Genomic DNA, 14,849 nt, shown 5'->3' with positions numbered 1-14,849 from the left:
TTTCAGAGACAATCGACTGTTCAGACGAGACACAATACGTGGCTGTCAAAACCAGAGTCAGGGAATGAATATAAGTGGAGGAGATGTGATAACATTACAAAGCAATATGAGATGACACAGCAGGGCTTAGCCAGCCAAAGCTCTTAGAAAGGCTATAATATAAAGGAAATACTACAAAAAATATGAAATATATATATAAAACTATTTTAAAAACATTTAATTAGTGTTGCAGGAAATTGTGCAGGGAACTTGTCCTCGGTCTGTTTCTTCTGTTTCTGTTTATTTGTATCAGAGAATGTTTGGGTAAAAATAGTTTTTAAAATTGATGTCACAGTAATTTAAGCTGTTTGTCAATTCCAAATCAATTCATTATAGCTCTCTGGTTAAATTAACTGCATGTGTCACAGGCCGCCACGACAACAGTTCAATCTGGTAACTGATGATGACGACTTTGTCTCAGTTCCATGTTTGACATCAAACAGCCAGGTTTGCCGTCAGGTGTCTGCTGTCCTGGGCTGGCAGTGCAGCCTGTTAGAGTGCTTTGCTGATTTAGAAGACAAGTGGTGTGGCCTGGTATTGAAAGCTGTTTTTACGAGGCTGGAGAGCACAAAGAGATGCTCAGTGGATCAGGCAGATGGCCAAGACTGTGCCAGCTGAGCAGTTTATCCTCTAAACACAACCTTTCCCTCAGCAGTGTCCCGACCCTCGGTCACCCTGCAACATCAGTGAGCCTCTTACTAGGAGACAGTGGTGTTGTTGGTCACGGCCGCTGTGAAAGTTCGCATAAAAATGTGGAACATTAGAAACCCACAATTGAGGATATGAAAGTAAGCTGCAAACAGACTGGGGTTTGTACATCACAGACTCCTCAAGTGTAAGGCTGTAACTACAATCTGTAGTACACTTAGAATCAGCAGCAACTATAGTCAACAGTCAACAGTCTAAGTTTTTGACTCTTGAACAATTAAAGATATTTGGTCTTGACAGTTAAGAATAGAATGTGGAAAATCAATAAATTATGTGCATGTTTCAAAAAGAAAGACTTAGAACATAACAGTAGTTTTAATGCTTCATCCCCTGAAGGGATCAATAACGTTCAAACAAACCCTCCAACAAAAATGTGTTGCCCGTGCAAGTTATCTGTTGGACACTTATATCATTACTTATTACCTGCTCCATGTGATGTTAATCCTCCACCACATTACAGGTTGTAAAATACGAGTGGTGTTCAGAACATAACTGTCTGTCTCAGCCTGAGGCGGCACCAACACTAACCTTTCTCCACTGACAAGGAGAACAAGAGGAAGCCAGTCAGCTGAAGGTTGCAAAGGCAACTGATGCGTACAGGGGGGAATTTCCCTAAACCCACACAATCTTCCCTGAACTACACCACACAGAGACATGTACGAGGTTTACAGGGGAAAAAAAAGGAAGAAGCAATGACCGGTGAATGAATGTGCCACTGTCACTGCCCTCATCTAACTAAAGGCACGGTTGTTTCCATGGCGGCAATTCTTGGCAGCAGTGTGTTAATGATGATGAGAGGAGTGTTCTCAGTCTGTGCGCGCTGGAGTTTTGAGAGAAGCCACGCTGGGAGGGAAAGTGAGAGTGAAAGTGGAGATGAAGAAAGTCGCTGGAGGGGTGGTGGTCGTGGTGGTGGAGTCTGGGGGGGGGCTTTGATATGTAAGGCAGATTAAAAGTTAAGAATCTGCTAAACAGGATAAATGTTGTTTTATTTCAATTCAATTGTAAGGGGAACCACAGTAGTTTCTAAGAAATGGGCTATAAAAAAAGTCATCAACTGAACACTGGATGTATATAAATCCAACCCTGTATCTCATTCAAAGCATTTTTTACATGAATGAATTAAATGTGAATGTACATTTAGCGTACAGTGATTTTTTGTCGGGTGTGTTTCACAGATGGCAAGTCGTGGAGACATTTTTAGATGTATACAATAGAGTTGTTCTGCATTGTTCTACAGAGATGTATACTTACAATAACTGTGTGCTAACACCTAATCTGTATCAGTCAACATTTCCTCAATTCTCTTGAATAAGCATAATTCATTTATTTTTATCAATGCCTCGCGAGTCTAACGACTGAGGTGGGAATGGAGTCCATTAGAGACAGGAAGCCTTTGCACTAGCAAAATGACTCCTCTGTTTGGAGGGGGTTTATAAAACATTTAAGTCTCGTTGAACCACAAACACCCTGTGGGACCTGACAGCCACAGCTGCAGCCACAGCACCTACTGTATGAACGGCACCATGAAATTGCATGCACATTCCAGTAACAGACTTATTGGTGTATTTATCATGTTTAATGAAGGACTACAGTTTAGCTGCTAATGTCCTGGTGTGTTCGGAATAATAAGGTCAATGGCCTGATTTCCTTGTGGGGACATATTGAAGTATTCAGCAATATAAAACCCGTAAAGGATAATAATAGGATAAACTACAGAAGGCCTTGAAAGGCTGCAAACCTCAGTCAATGCCGGTCAGTTGTCACGTCTAACCGTTGTAAAAAAATATCTCCTCGTGCTTTCAACTACATGCACATACAAATTAATTTTGGAGATGCCGACAAGACTTTTTTGTGTACTCAAACACTGTTTGGATGGTTCTTCCTCTGCACCCTGAACATATTAAGACATAGTAAGTAAGAGTTTGCATGGAACTGTGTCCATCATTGAAATCCATATTGACTATCTGGTTCTATCTGGTTGCTGTGTTCTGAACCGTGACAAATATCTCCAGAGGGTTCATGTGTGGGTTCATTGTTGACAGGTAGTTCGCAAGAAAGTAACACTAGAATGGAGGAAGATGCACACAGGAAGTTTATATTGTGTGCAGGAAATGCCCTGTGAAAGAGGGCAGGAGATTGTAAAGTGATGCCGGAGGGAAGTGAAGAAAAGCAGCATGAATAGTTGTTTGTATCTGTAACTGTTGTGTGATATCAAGTAAGAGGGACAGAGTTACGGCAGAGGTGAGGATTTAATGGTGGAAACTAAAGAAGGACAAAAGTTGCAGAGAGTTTGGAGTAGAGCTGGGGTAACATGGAGCTTTTGTATCAGAAGACTGGGTAAGAACAGCTAAGGTGGTGGGGGGAAACTTTGCCAGGCACCTGTTTGTCCTACAAACCTGTTCATATGCTTTTTTTTGATTGACATGTCATTTTGCTTCATCTCACTGGTGTTTTTACATCTGTTGACATTCTCCAGTTGAGGTACGTACACCCTCTGAATGTGATCCTCTATAATCATGATCTGTCCTACACGGTGGCTTATTTCTTTACTTCGAAGAAATATGATTTGAAATGCTACATATGTTTAGAATACCACTATACATTTAAATTTCAAAAAAAATTTAAATTAATTTTGTGTCACTGTTTTACCTGAGTACCTTGTCATGTTCATTACAGAGCTCCTGTTGTTTAAGGTGCACTGTACTACAGAGTATGATAAAAAAAACATCATGTGACAAAGAATGTTTATAAATCAATGTTTTTTCTTCTTCAAGATGTTTTAAATGAGCAGAAACCTGTTATATTAATGTGTTTGAAAGCTACACATAACAGGACTGTATTATTATGTTATTCTACACTGACTCGTTCTATTTGCATTGTGACTAATAATTGCCTCGGCGGCTGGCACTGTTTCACTCTCCATTATTTTGCTACTAAGTGCTTTTAATGATATTCAAGTCGTTGTTAATGTTTCCCAACTAAGCAGCGAGCAGTGGGTTGACACCTCAGATTGTGACACTGCTTGTACCGGCTTTCTTGTCAAAAAAAGCCTTTACAGAGTGAAGAACACAGAAGAGGTGTGATGACTATAATCCCAGTGGGAAGGATTTCAGTCTCATCATTTCAATTATAATAAGAAGGATGATCTAGGGAGGAAATACATTAATAGCTCCATCAATGACTGCTGGTGTAAATAATGACCACAGGCACTTCATATTTTAAGTGATAATAGTCACTAGAGAGAATAATGGATTCCAGTAGATCAAAATAGATGTTTTTACCTGCAGTTTGTCCTCTGGAACATTCAGCCAGTGGTTAAAAGCCTGGGCAAGCTTCGTCCTGACTTGTTTAGCTGCAAAAACAACAAAATAGCAAAAACATTAACCATTTTAAAAGACAGTGGTGTATAATAAGCTTCATTATTGATGAGACACCACTTTCCAAAAAATAAATACTTTCCAAGAAGCGAATCCTTTGGACCTACAAAAACACTTGGTTTAAAACATGGCAAGAAATATTTGGATTGAAATATTAAAGTAAGCCCTAATGACAGAGTGATATTCTAATATTGGATAACATTTTTTGACAAAAGTACTAAAGTTTCTGCGACATGTTAAAGTGAAATCATTCAATTGTAACATCACAAAATATATTTTTTAAACACAATTCATAGCCAGAGATCAATTTCAAAATAGGTATTAACACTCAAGTGTAATCTGCTCATTGCATCCTAACTGCATTTTAATGTCACACTGAAAGAAATTCAATTCCTTTGCTGAAGGGACAACACAGCCTTTTGCAGATTAAGGCACTTGGTCTGATGAATGAGGTAAGCTTTGTCTTTAATCATCATATACCGTTGCTTTTCAGGACAAGGAAAACTCTCACCTGGCAGTTGCAACAAATACTTGTATGGCTCCAGCAGAATCCTCTCAGAGGCTGACTCAGAGTCCCCGTCCATTGCTTTGAGTGGATAACAATCTGTATAACAAGAACAAAAATACAAAGAATTGTCAGCAGTAACATAGGGACTGACAGACAAGCCAGGTGCGCAATGCATCTCCAGTGAACTGAGCTTTGCAAAAAGCCCTGTACGTAAGTTATAAAGGATTAATGTATGCAAATATTTGTGTGGTGGAGTTTGATGCAACCTGCACCTCAGCCATTGGTGCAATTTGAGCTTTGTTAACACAAGGTTGAATTGACTAGTGACTCTTAACCTCCCTAAGATCTTTGGGTGGGGCTATTTGGGTTTATTAAGAGTTTCCCAGGATTCAAAATGTACAGCAAACATGCTTTGGTGACAATATTTGGTATTTTATGTGATCTCAATACTGGAATGCACTAATTATACGTTTTGATAATATGGACTTCCTTGCAGATGATCTACACATACATTTTATTTTTATTATATTTATTTGCAATTTGTTCTGGTAATGGTATAATGTATTTGCGATATCCATGTCCTATTTGCTATGTAAACAAAACTAACTATACATGCCATATGGACCTTATTTTCTTACACTACAGCCTTGTGCCACATGGTGATGTGAAGCGCCTCCCTAGTTTTATTGCCACACTGACGTTAGTCTTTTTTTTTAATCTATGAAGACAATCGTTCATCCTGGTCTTGAATGTCTGAATATTGTAATTGTTAGATACATCTGAAGAAGGTCCCAATGTGTTATCAATCGTTTAAGAATTACGAACACTATTTCAACGTAGACTTCAATACGACATATTATTTCTTTAAATTTGTAATTGTTTTAATCAAAATTGGAGTTGTGACTTGCACACCAGGCGTATCTGCCACACATTCTTTGTAACGTCAGCCGGAAGTCTCACGGGAATAGTCATAGAAATGTAGTCTTGAAAATGCGCCCAATATCTTGTAAACAAGCGCCACTTACCTTAGTTATGAGAACAGAAAGCCGTCTCGTCGTTCCTCAGTAGTAGTTACACAAACAGATTGGAAGCTAACAGGCTAACAATAGACAGTGATACAATCGCTGTACAATAATATCACCACTTCCAAAATTATTTTATTTCCAATGTGTCCAGTAGAGGAACGCGCTACGGTTGAGATACATCATCGCTCTAGTTTCTTTTTGTTACAAATGTAACTGCCCGACAAACCGGTTGCTTTGCTAAGCTACAATGACGGAAGTGTAAAATCACCCTCCCAATAGACTCCAGAGCAGGCGGTGAGGGCGAATGTAATATATATATATGCTTCGGATTCCGTACAGAGCAGGCGCGGAGTACATCGGATAGTTGTTTGTTACATTTATATATCTACATTTCCCGCTAAGTTCGAACAACTGGAAATATTTGTCTCCGCTTTGCCGGGACAATTGTGACAATATATTAAACGCATCTACACGCTCCAACGCGGTAGGTTGTAGTTCTATGTCATTTTTCTGGCTATACCGCGACAACCAAACTGCGCTGTACTGTGGATGTTTTTCCCCCCAGTTCAACCAATAATGTAGTGTAAGGGTGGTTCTTTTTGCGTTGTTACCCAGTGAGCTTGCAGCGTTTGGAGAAAGGCGGGTTTAATGTTGTTGTCAATCATTCCCACAGAAAGAGCTCGGCTTCAGAGGAGCTACTCAAGACAAACAGCAGCGCTGTGCGATAACGACTTTTACCCATCCGCATCCAACATCAACTGGGAGCACACGGACGACGTCAAGACCGTTCGTTTTTATCACATAAATGATTCTATGGATTACTAATACCTTTCCGACGAAAAACAGAAGTATTTCTCAACTTGACGGCATTGGTAAGTCGGCTTTTTGCACGGTATATTTTGAACATTTTCACCAGCTCGCTCCTGTTTCGTCCAAGCCAACCTTGACGTTAGCTAACTTGTCAACTAAAACGGTGATGTTTTTAGGAGAGGTTTGAGGAAATGAATGAATTGGACCACCGAGCAGCAGATGATTAAAAAACTAGCGATCGAGAATGCAGAGTAAATAAACTTGGATCAGCTCGATAACAAAGTTATGTTGTAGCCAGCAGCCAAATGAGGTTGAGGAGCACAGTGAGAGGTTATGCTGCTCGGGCTTGAATAGTTTCACGGCTGCTGGACGAGCACCGGGCTGTTGTGTTGTGTTGTTGAGCGGAGGAATCCTCTGGGAGGTTGGTCGTCGAGCAGCGCCTGTCATGGTTGATCTCTGTTAGCCGTCAAAAGTGATATTATTATTACGAAACATTATGCAGAAATCTGACGTCGCCTCGGGATGTGATTTGTCGTGCATCGACCGAACCGTGTAGTTCTTACAGGTAAAATGCTTTCTCCTTTTGTGCCTCCACCGTTCTCAGATGTTGGTTTACTTCACTGGGACTGACTTGTGTGCAGTGTGGGTTGAAGAAGGATTGGTTAATATCCTGTGTCGAAGAACTTGCAGGTTCGATCTGCCGTAGCGATAGAACTGCATGTGTGGTGGACTATTTTCTCTCAGTCTTTGGTGTTGTGTGTGCGTGACTTGTGTTTCGTACATTTCCGCGACATGCAACATCACCACGATTAAACCGGACCATGGACGTGCCAATTACAGAACAGCTTGAAAAGGCTCCGTGCTTTCAATGAACGTGTTTTGTTGGAACAGTAGGGGGAGAGGCAGTCGAGGCTGGGGCTGGTCGGTGTGTGTTATTGTTGCTGGTGGTCAGCCACTGTCTTGCAGCGAGCGGCTGGGGTAAGCAAATCGTCTGGGGCGGATGACATTGTATCCTCCGCGATCATTCAGAGAGTCACCGACCAGGGCTGCGACCTTGGCTCCTGTTCTATCAATGAAACGCTGTGTTTTAATAATGCGATGTCTCCCTCCAGCTTGACCTTGTTGCGAACCACTCCGTGGATTTGTTTCTTTGTTAGAGAGATACAACCTCCTGAGTGAACCGTCAGCGAAATGCCAGACCAGTCGATAAAAGGGAACATTTAGAGAACAAGAAAGTGACTTTCAGTAGATAGGCTGGTTTGCACCACCATAAACCAATTTTGTTCTAGTCAATGAGTTTTCCCCTGCACAGCTTTTATGTGATATGTCATTTCTCTAAAGTGTTGCGTTGTGATCGCCCCGTTTGTGCTGTGGAGTGTACGCTCTCTCCGCAGAGATCAGCGCTGCGAGACAAGAGAGAGAAACGAAAGGGGAAACTGGCGGCGTCGAAACTGTTTCCCTGTTTAAAAAACAACAGAATACAAGGCTGGTCTCTGGGGGAGGAATAGCTCTGATAGGAGCCCGGTGAATAACAAGCACCGATCCTGCAATTTCCACAGTTTATGTTCTCCTTTTCGGTCGACTGTCAGCTACAGAAATGGCGTCATCCTCTGCTGTAGTGCTGCTATAGTCAGTGCGGTGCAGACAGACCACGCTGCCGCTGTACGCGGAGATCCGAACAGCGTGTGGCTTCCACCGTGTCTGTGACTTCAGCCTCGCCTGCTATACACTCCGTGCTTTTGTGGCTGTCGCCGGAGTGGCCAGCGGCTGCTTTACTCTGTTTGTTCGCCCATCGTGGCCACAAGCTCGTGTGTGACGGCTGACTGAGTGCACTACACTGGGCATTACATAAATGGCTTTTAAAGGCTGAGCGAAAGAGAGTGATCAGCCTGACACGGCTTACTTTGTAACGCAGATATTGTTAGGACTGAAGCCCATAGACACGTCATTCACGCATCGCTTTGGGTTTTTTCAGTAAAGGACATTTCAACTCAGTAACAGGCTAAGAAACCTCACTCGAGCCAGGTTTTAATGTGCAGACAGTGTGTTTTGGAAAGCCGTGTTAAGTGATCATCCACCGCCCAGCCTTTTCTGGGCAGAACAAGTGATGTCATCATAACACAACCCTGTCTTGTTGTGGCAGATCGAGCTGGCACTATCGATGGGTAGGTTTCAAGCACCCCCACATCAAAACAAAATAAAATGAATCAGAAACACTGTTTCTGGGGAACTTTTTTGTGCTTGAGAAAAGTGGGAAAGTTGTTATTGATTAAAGCTAACAGCATCATTATGTAGAGGCTGATTGAGTGACTAAATTATGTTTCACCTGCACTGGAAAATGGTCAAGATGTCTGGACGAAAGATATATACACTGATTAAAATTGACAAATTCACACTGTTGAACAATATGATTTTTTTCCACACAGATCAAATGGCTTTGTAATATACACAGGCTTTTATAACAACAAGTCTAATCTAAGTGATCACAATAACACATCCCTCCTCTACTTCATTTTTAACTTCAGCCTGGCAGTATTCAAATAAATACAAACTTGTAACAGCTCTGGCAGATATACTTCAGGAGTCACACTTTCTGGCATGCTTACACTGGTTGACTGCCTCTGCTAATTTCGGTGTAAAAGTGGTTCAAATGGACCTCTCCAGCAGTTGCTCGCAATATCTGTGCCCCACTTAGAGGGCTGCAACCCATGGATCCGTTAGCTCATGTAGCTTTTGGGGAGTCAATTAATACAAAAATGTAGATGCATTAATGGTATAATAAAAGAGACGACTCTCTCTTCCTGTGACTAACTTTAACAACATCTGGAAAAATAATCCCTGTTGATTCACCATATGAATTAAGATATTAGCACCAGATACAAAAAGAAGCCACGCAGGACTGCCAGTACCAGTTTTAAGAAAACATGTTCTAAATTGTGTAAATCACAAAATATAGGGGAGAAAATCCACTCAGTAAAACAGGAGTCTGTACGTGTGCAATGTCATCACTGTCATCCTGTTGTTAGAGTATTACATAATGTACTATAAGCTCATAAATGTCACTATTGCAATAGACATGACCTCACAGTTTTCACACATCTGTCATCTTTCAGTGTGTTATTGTCACGTAGGCCTAATTTGCATGAACTTTATCAGACAAAAGTGGAAAAAAGTGTTTTTTAATGTTTTTGCTGACAAACTGATTGCTCATTGTTAAATGTTAATAGTGAGGTACTGTCAATCCATTGTCAGTTTGAAAAATAATGTTTTGTGTATTGTAGACACGAACAAATTTATATACTTTTTAACAAAAGTATAGATAAAAAAAAGATTCAGTGAGTCGATCAAAATCTCTGTTCAAGGCCAAGTGCTGCTAATATGCGTGACCTTTAAGCCCTTAGCTGGCGTTGCTAAGAAATCCCCCATACAACTGTGATTGATGAAACCACATGGGAGTCATTTTCACTTACTAAAGTCAACTGCTGCATCAAAAATGCTCCCTAAGACAGTGTGATGAATTAAATATGTCTGACCTATCATGAAGAAGGGAAGAAGATAAGATAACTGTGGACCGTTTTCCAACACAAGACAAGTGTCAAGTGTGATACTGTTTGTCAACTAGAATAATGTCGGTCAGTGAAAACACCACAACGTCTTATTAAAGTACAGATCTTGTTTGTATTGCCTTTCTATAATGTGCACCTACTCTCCTAGAAATTTTCTTTTTAATTATCATATCAGAAAATGACCATATGATTACACACTTTCTCTGACTGACAGCCACACTGACAGGAACCATGTGTAATAACACAATCAGTAACCTTGCATTCTGAAATTCACAGAAATTTTCCCAGAAATTGTCAGGTCTTAGTTTGTTTGTAAAATATATAAATGTGTTCTTACTATATTTTTAGCATGTTGTAGTTGGGACTGACAATGTTAACCTGTTTATCAAGTAAAGGTAAAAAGCAAACACAAGAGCAGCAACAACAGGAATAGAATAATGACATAATCAACAGCACCATGTATGTGTAATTAAACCAAACAATATTGAAACATGTCTTGACAGATAGCACATGATCAATGATCACCCTGCTCTTTAAGGACCAGAGCAGTGATGTCATCATGACTGTTTCAGTAACAGCCTTTCTAACCTCTCTTTGCAGCCCACGATTCGTCACACTGGTTACCCAGAGGACACATTGGCAGATGAAGGTAAATACTTTTTGTTTCTTGTTCCCATGGAGTTTGCATCCCTTTGCTGTGCCTGTCATGTTTTATTGTTTATTGTTTTATATATGATTTGGTCTTGCTCAAACACAAGATTCAAGTTTTAAAGGAAAATAGCAAAAGAAGTGTATTTATATAGTTAATATGATATTCAGTTTCCAGTGGTTTCTGTTGTTTTTTAAAACATAATTTAAGAAGCGTAATGTTGATGCCATGCCTTTTCATGCTTTTTTATTGAACTATGTTCAGTGATATGGTTTGATTGTGTCATATTTGCATTGCATGAGTTTAATTTGAAAAGCTGCTGAGTAGTCGGGGTTTAGTCTTTATCCCTGTTAAAACTGTGGGGCATAATAATCTGTTTGTAACAATGAACGGCTTTTTCATTGTGCTGATATTGTGGCTGTTGGTCTGAAAAGTCACTGCTGCCATTGTTTTTGGACTTGTTCTGTATGTAATGTAATTGTTTAAGCAGTGACTGCTGTCATGGCTACAGGCTATTGTGTCATGTGTTGACATGTTATTTATATGTAAGTGCCCAGCTTATGGATATGTTCTTACACTTTACAATTGATTGGTTTGACACCGACAAGCAAGTGTTGGTGAAACAATTATCTGGAACATAACATTTGTTTTATGTGGTGCCAAAGGCCCCACGAGGTGAAGGAAATAGTTAAATATGTGAGCAGTTCCGATCTTTATGATAGAAGTCTAGAGTTTGGCAAATTAAAATGCAGCCCAGCCCATGAGTTGTGGCCTGTCACTGTGCCTGTGATGGTGCTCTGCTTGTTGTGGTATATTTAATGATACCACCATACACTAATAGAAATGTTAGCAATCTGACAATATATGTAATTAAAGAGTGCAAAAGTGCAACTTGCTGTGTGATGAGATGTAAAAGTAGCTGCCAGATTTTTACTTGTTTAACCAGGCGAGATGAGGAGAATGTGGGCTTCCTGTGTTCAGTTCAGCTGCAGGATATTTTGTGGATATTTAAAATGAATTGTTTGTTTTGCACAGAGGTAATGAAATTCTGATTGCTTTGACAAAGAATGCATTTCGGTCAGCAAAGCAGTAAGACACAGACGGTCTGAAAACGTGCGTCAGGTTTGCAGTCATCTTCCAATACACACATTTAACCCTCAATACACCAGACGCATTTTGTGTGATCGAATTGCCCATAAAAAGACATTTCAATCATGTGCTGTTGCATCCTTTACATCTGGGACTAATCTGAGAGACACTTTAATATTTAACCTCATGTCATGTTTTGTTGTGTTGTGATGCATGTGCTTCTCCTCTCCAAAGGTAGTGTAAGAGGGGAGAAGGTCTAGGGCAGGGCCTCTCGGTGAAAATGATTTTCACATCAGCAACACATTTACCCTTGAAGGGCCACTCGTAAATGGAAGCCTGTACAAATGTAACTACTCCATTAAATACTAATCAGTGTTTCCGCAATCGATTATTACTTATTCAAGTTACATATATTGTACATTGCTCTGTGTAATAAAAATTTTAATATACATTTAACATTTTAATTACATGAACTTTATTGTAAGACAATTAAATGGTTTTTAAGTCCCCACAGGTCATGCAAAATGACTCGATGGGCCCTATCTGACCCATGGGGCTTGAGTTTAACACCATGTGATCTAGGGTATTAAAAGTCTCTTCCTAAACATACATAAAACAACACACGACAAAGTTAATTTGGCAGATGATTAAGCAATTATTTCTAGGTTTTAATCCTGACATAAAAACACTTTTGTGTCTGCTAACAGAAGAAAAGCAGTGTCATGTCTTCTTTTACTAATGGGGAAATCAGAGAGAAACCTTTCAGCTGATCTGGATTAACATTTTAGCCTATGAAGTTAAATCTGTACTATTATATATTATTAAACAGCTGTCCCAGTTGTAGATGGAGAGTGACAGCCAGTCATCTGATCAGTGATGGATTCAACCAGGAGATTTTTTTAATCTTTTGAATCTACGAAGTGACATCAGGTCATTAACACCACACTCGTGTTTTTTGCTGGTCCCCTTTTAATAGTCTTTTTTCATGTGTGGCATAATTCACATTCCAATTTTCTGCTGTTTAGTTTCCATGCTGTGGATGTGGCACCTCTTCTAGCCTAGCTTTATCGCTGAACTGTTCACAAACATTTAAACAAAGTCACTGTGTGTGGATTTAGTATCCGTGGCTGTTTTGCAGTTATTGGTTCCAGCTGGGCAGAGTAAACTCACATTAGAGCCTTATGCTGACTTGTGTTGGTTCACATAATCACAAAAGGGAGAGGAGTATTCACATTGACATTGGCATTTTGATTTTAGTGCCGTACCATTTGTTTTCAGCACAGCTACTGAGTTGTACAGCTCTCTTGATGCTTGACAAGCGCTCACTTACTCTTTATTACTGGAGCATCTGCTGTGTGTGTCATTTTTTGTATTTCTGTTGAGATGGGTTCATCTTAAATTTGGTGGGTTTTTTTTTACAACTTGATCCTAGTTAGAGGCTGCTGTGAAGTTCATGAAAATTCTGCATTAGTTTGGTTATTAAGGCAACTCTCTGTTTTTTCTCCGAAGTTACACAGACAAATAAAATACTTGCTGTTAAAATTAAATAAAGCACTTCACCTGCAGAATTAATTGCATTCATTTTATTGATGTGAAGCCACCAGGGATGCTACAGTGTTGTTTATTTACAATAAAAAAATATTGGGAACAAATACTGCAAAGAGTATTTATAACTCATGCAGTATTACTTGCAAGGTAGATGCACAAATTGCAAAATATTTTGTTCTATGTTGAATTTATGTTGACAAAGGCATTACCAGAAAGTTGCCAGATTATTTTTTACCAAAAAGTTGCCAGATGAAGTGGCTCTGACATTGACACCGCAAAATATGCTGAAGCAACAGTCCCTGGTATTTTGGTTTGGACAAAGACGTGATTCACAGTGGGATTATTGTACGTGTGAGCGAGGCTGGGAGAGAGAGCTTAATTCTTTACTGCATGCCTTTTGCATATTTCTTTGTTTGGCCTACAGACCCATTGATCTGGGCACAATACAACCAGTCAAATATTAATGTTTATAATACATCAGGGTGTCATCTGTGGCATGTGTAGTCCACACATTTGTATGTCAATTGTTGTTACAGTGAACAGAAAATATTTTGCACATTTGAATGTAGCACATTTTAGTGGATTTATTTTCTTGAAGACTATTTTATTTTCCCACTTTCCTAAGTAACAGTATTTTTTTCACAGTTAAGTCACAGTTACATAATCCTATCATGTTAAGTGATTTGCTAAGTAATGCTAATGTTTTACTTGGGTTGACATTTTTCATCAGAATTTCAAATTTGTTTGGTTTTCTAGCAAACTCAAACCAAAACTTTACCTGTTTTTGGACATGTTTTGAAAAAGTTGATATCACATTGTCTGTTACAGCACACTAACTGCAACTCAACCATTTATCATTTTATTCCTATAGCGATAAAAAGGTGACCATTAGTTGTTTTGATGTTGGCAGACAAGTTTTACAATCCTTTATGGAATCTACAAATATGTTTCAGCATTTCTCCAAGGTTTACGGCTGGGGAGCATATGGTGGGGGGTAGACGGACAGTAACGCGCTCTGTGTCTTCTGGAGGGTGCATGCTCACCTGTGTGTGAGCGCACATATCTATCTGTGTGTGTGTGTGAATCAGGTCATGACATGTTTTCAAATATTACACAAATAACACAAGTTTAAACAGAGTCAACAACACAGTCAAAAACACATGTCACATAAACTAGATTCAAATGCTACAATTATTATGATCTGTGGTGTAACAGACCTGCCTCCTACGCTTTTCACAGTAAAATAAAAACAGCAGCAATTGCCTTTAAAAAAATTCTAAAACAAGAAAATGCACAAATACCACGTTCTTCTTTTAAACTAGATACAGCTTGAGAATTTTGTACAGTACTTGTTGTGATAGCAGCAGGTCTGCTTTAACAGCTGACATATTTTAGTGGGAAAAAGAACAGGTTTTATATTTTCACTCATGGCTTAGTTCATGAAAGTTCAGACAGTGTGGTTGTGAGTAACTGTTGATTGTAACTAAGGAGAAAATGGAACTACGACACAAAAACATAAGCTGCGTGTTC

The 14,849-nt window shown here is 39.6% G+C and overlaps 2 protein-coding genes across 6 annotated transcripts in view; one reads left to right on the top strand and one right to left on the bottom strand.

Moving 5' to 3' along the window:
• Window positions 1-5,957, bottom strand: part of ggps1 (geranylgeranyl diphosphate synthase 1) — a 7,524-nt gene extending 1,567 nt beyond the window's left edge. The window contains exons 1-3 of the mRNA XM_008322348.3: window positions 5,658-5,957; window positions 4,636-4,728; window positions 4,029-4,099 (exon numbers count right to left, since the gene is read on the bottom strand). Of these exons, the coding sequence (XP_008320570.1) occupies window positions 4,029-4,099; window positions 4,636-4,708 (144 nt within the window). The 5' untranslated portion in view covers window positions 4,709-4,728; window positions 5,658-5,957. The remainder of the gene's footprint in view (window positions 1-4,028; window positions 4,100-4,635; window positions 4,729-5,657) is intronic.
• A 402-nt stretch (window positions 5,958-6,359) lies between these two features.
• Window positions 6,360-14,849, top strand: part of arid4b (AT-rich interaction domain 4B) — a 42,718-nt gene continuing 34,228 nt past the window's right edge. For 3 of the 5 annotated variants that reach the window (XM_025061058.1, XM_025061057.1, XM_025061056.1), the window contains exons 1-2: window positions 6,360-6,529; window positions 10,634-10,682. In XM_025061058.1, the coding sequence (XP_024916826.1) occupies window positions 10,677-10,682 (6 nt within the window). In that variant the 5' untranslated portion in view covers window positions 6,360-6,529; window positions 10,634-10,676. The remainder of the gene's footprint in view (window positions 6,530-10,633; window positions 10,683-14,849) is intronic. The other 2 variants (XM_025061059.1, XM_025061055.1) reach the window with 1 other exon arrangement.

This window comes from Cynoglossus semilaevis, chromosome 12 (genome assembly GCF_000523025.1).
Source record: "Cynoglossus semilaevis isolate Cse_v1.0 chromosome 12, Cse_v1.0, whole genome shotgun sequence".
NCBI classification, from domain to species: domain Eukaryota; kingdom Metazoa; phylum Chordata; class Actinopteri; order Pleuronectiformes; family Cynoglossidae; genus Cynoglossus; species Cynoglossus semilaevis.
This window is presented reverse-complemented; position numbering and strand designations above follow the sequence as displayed.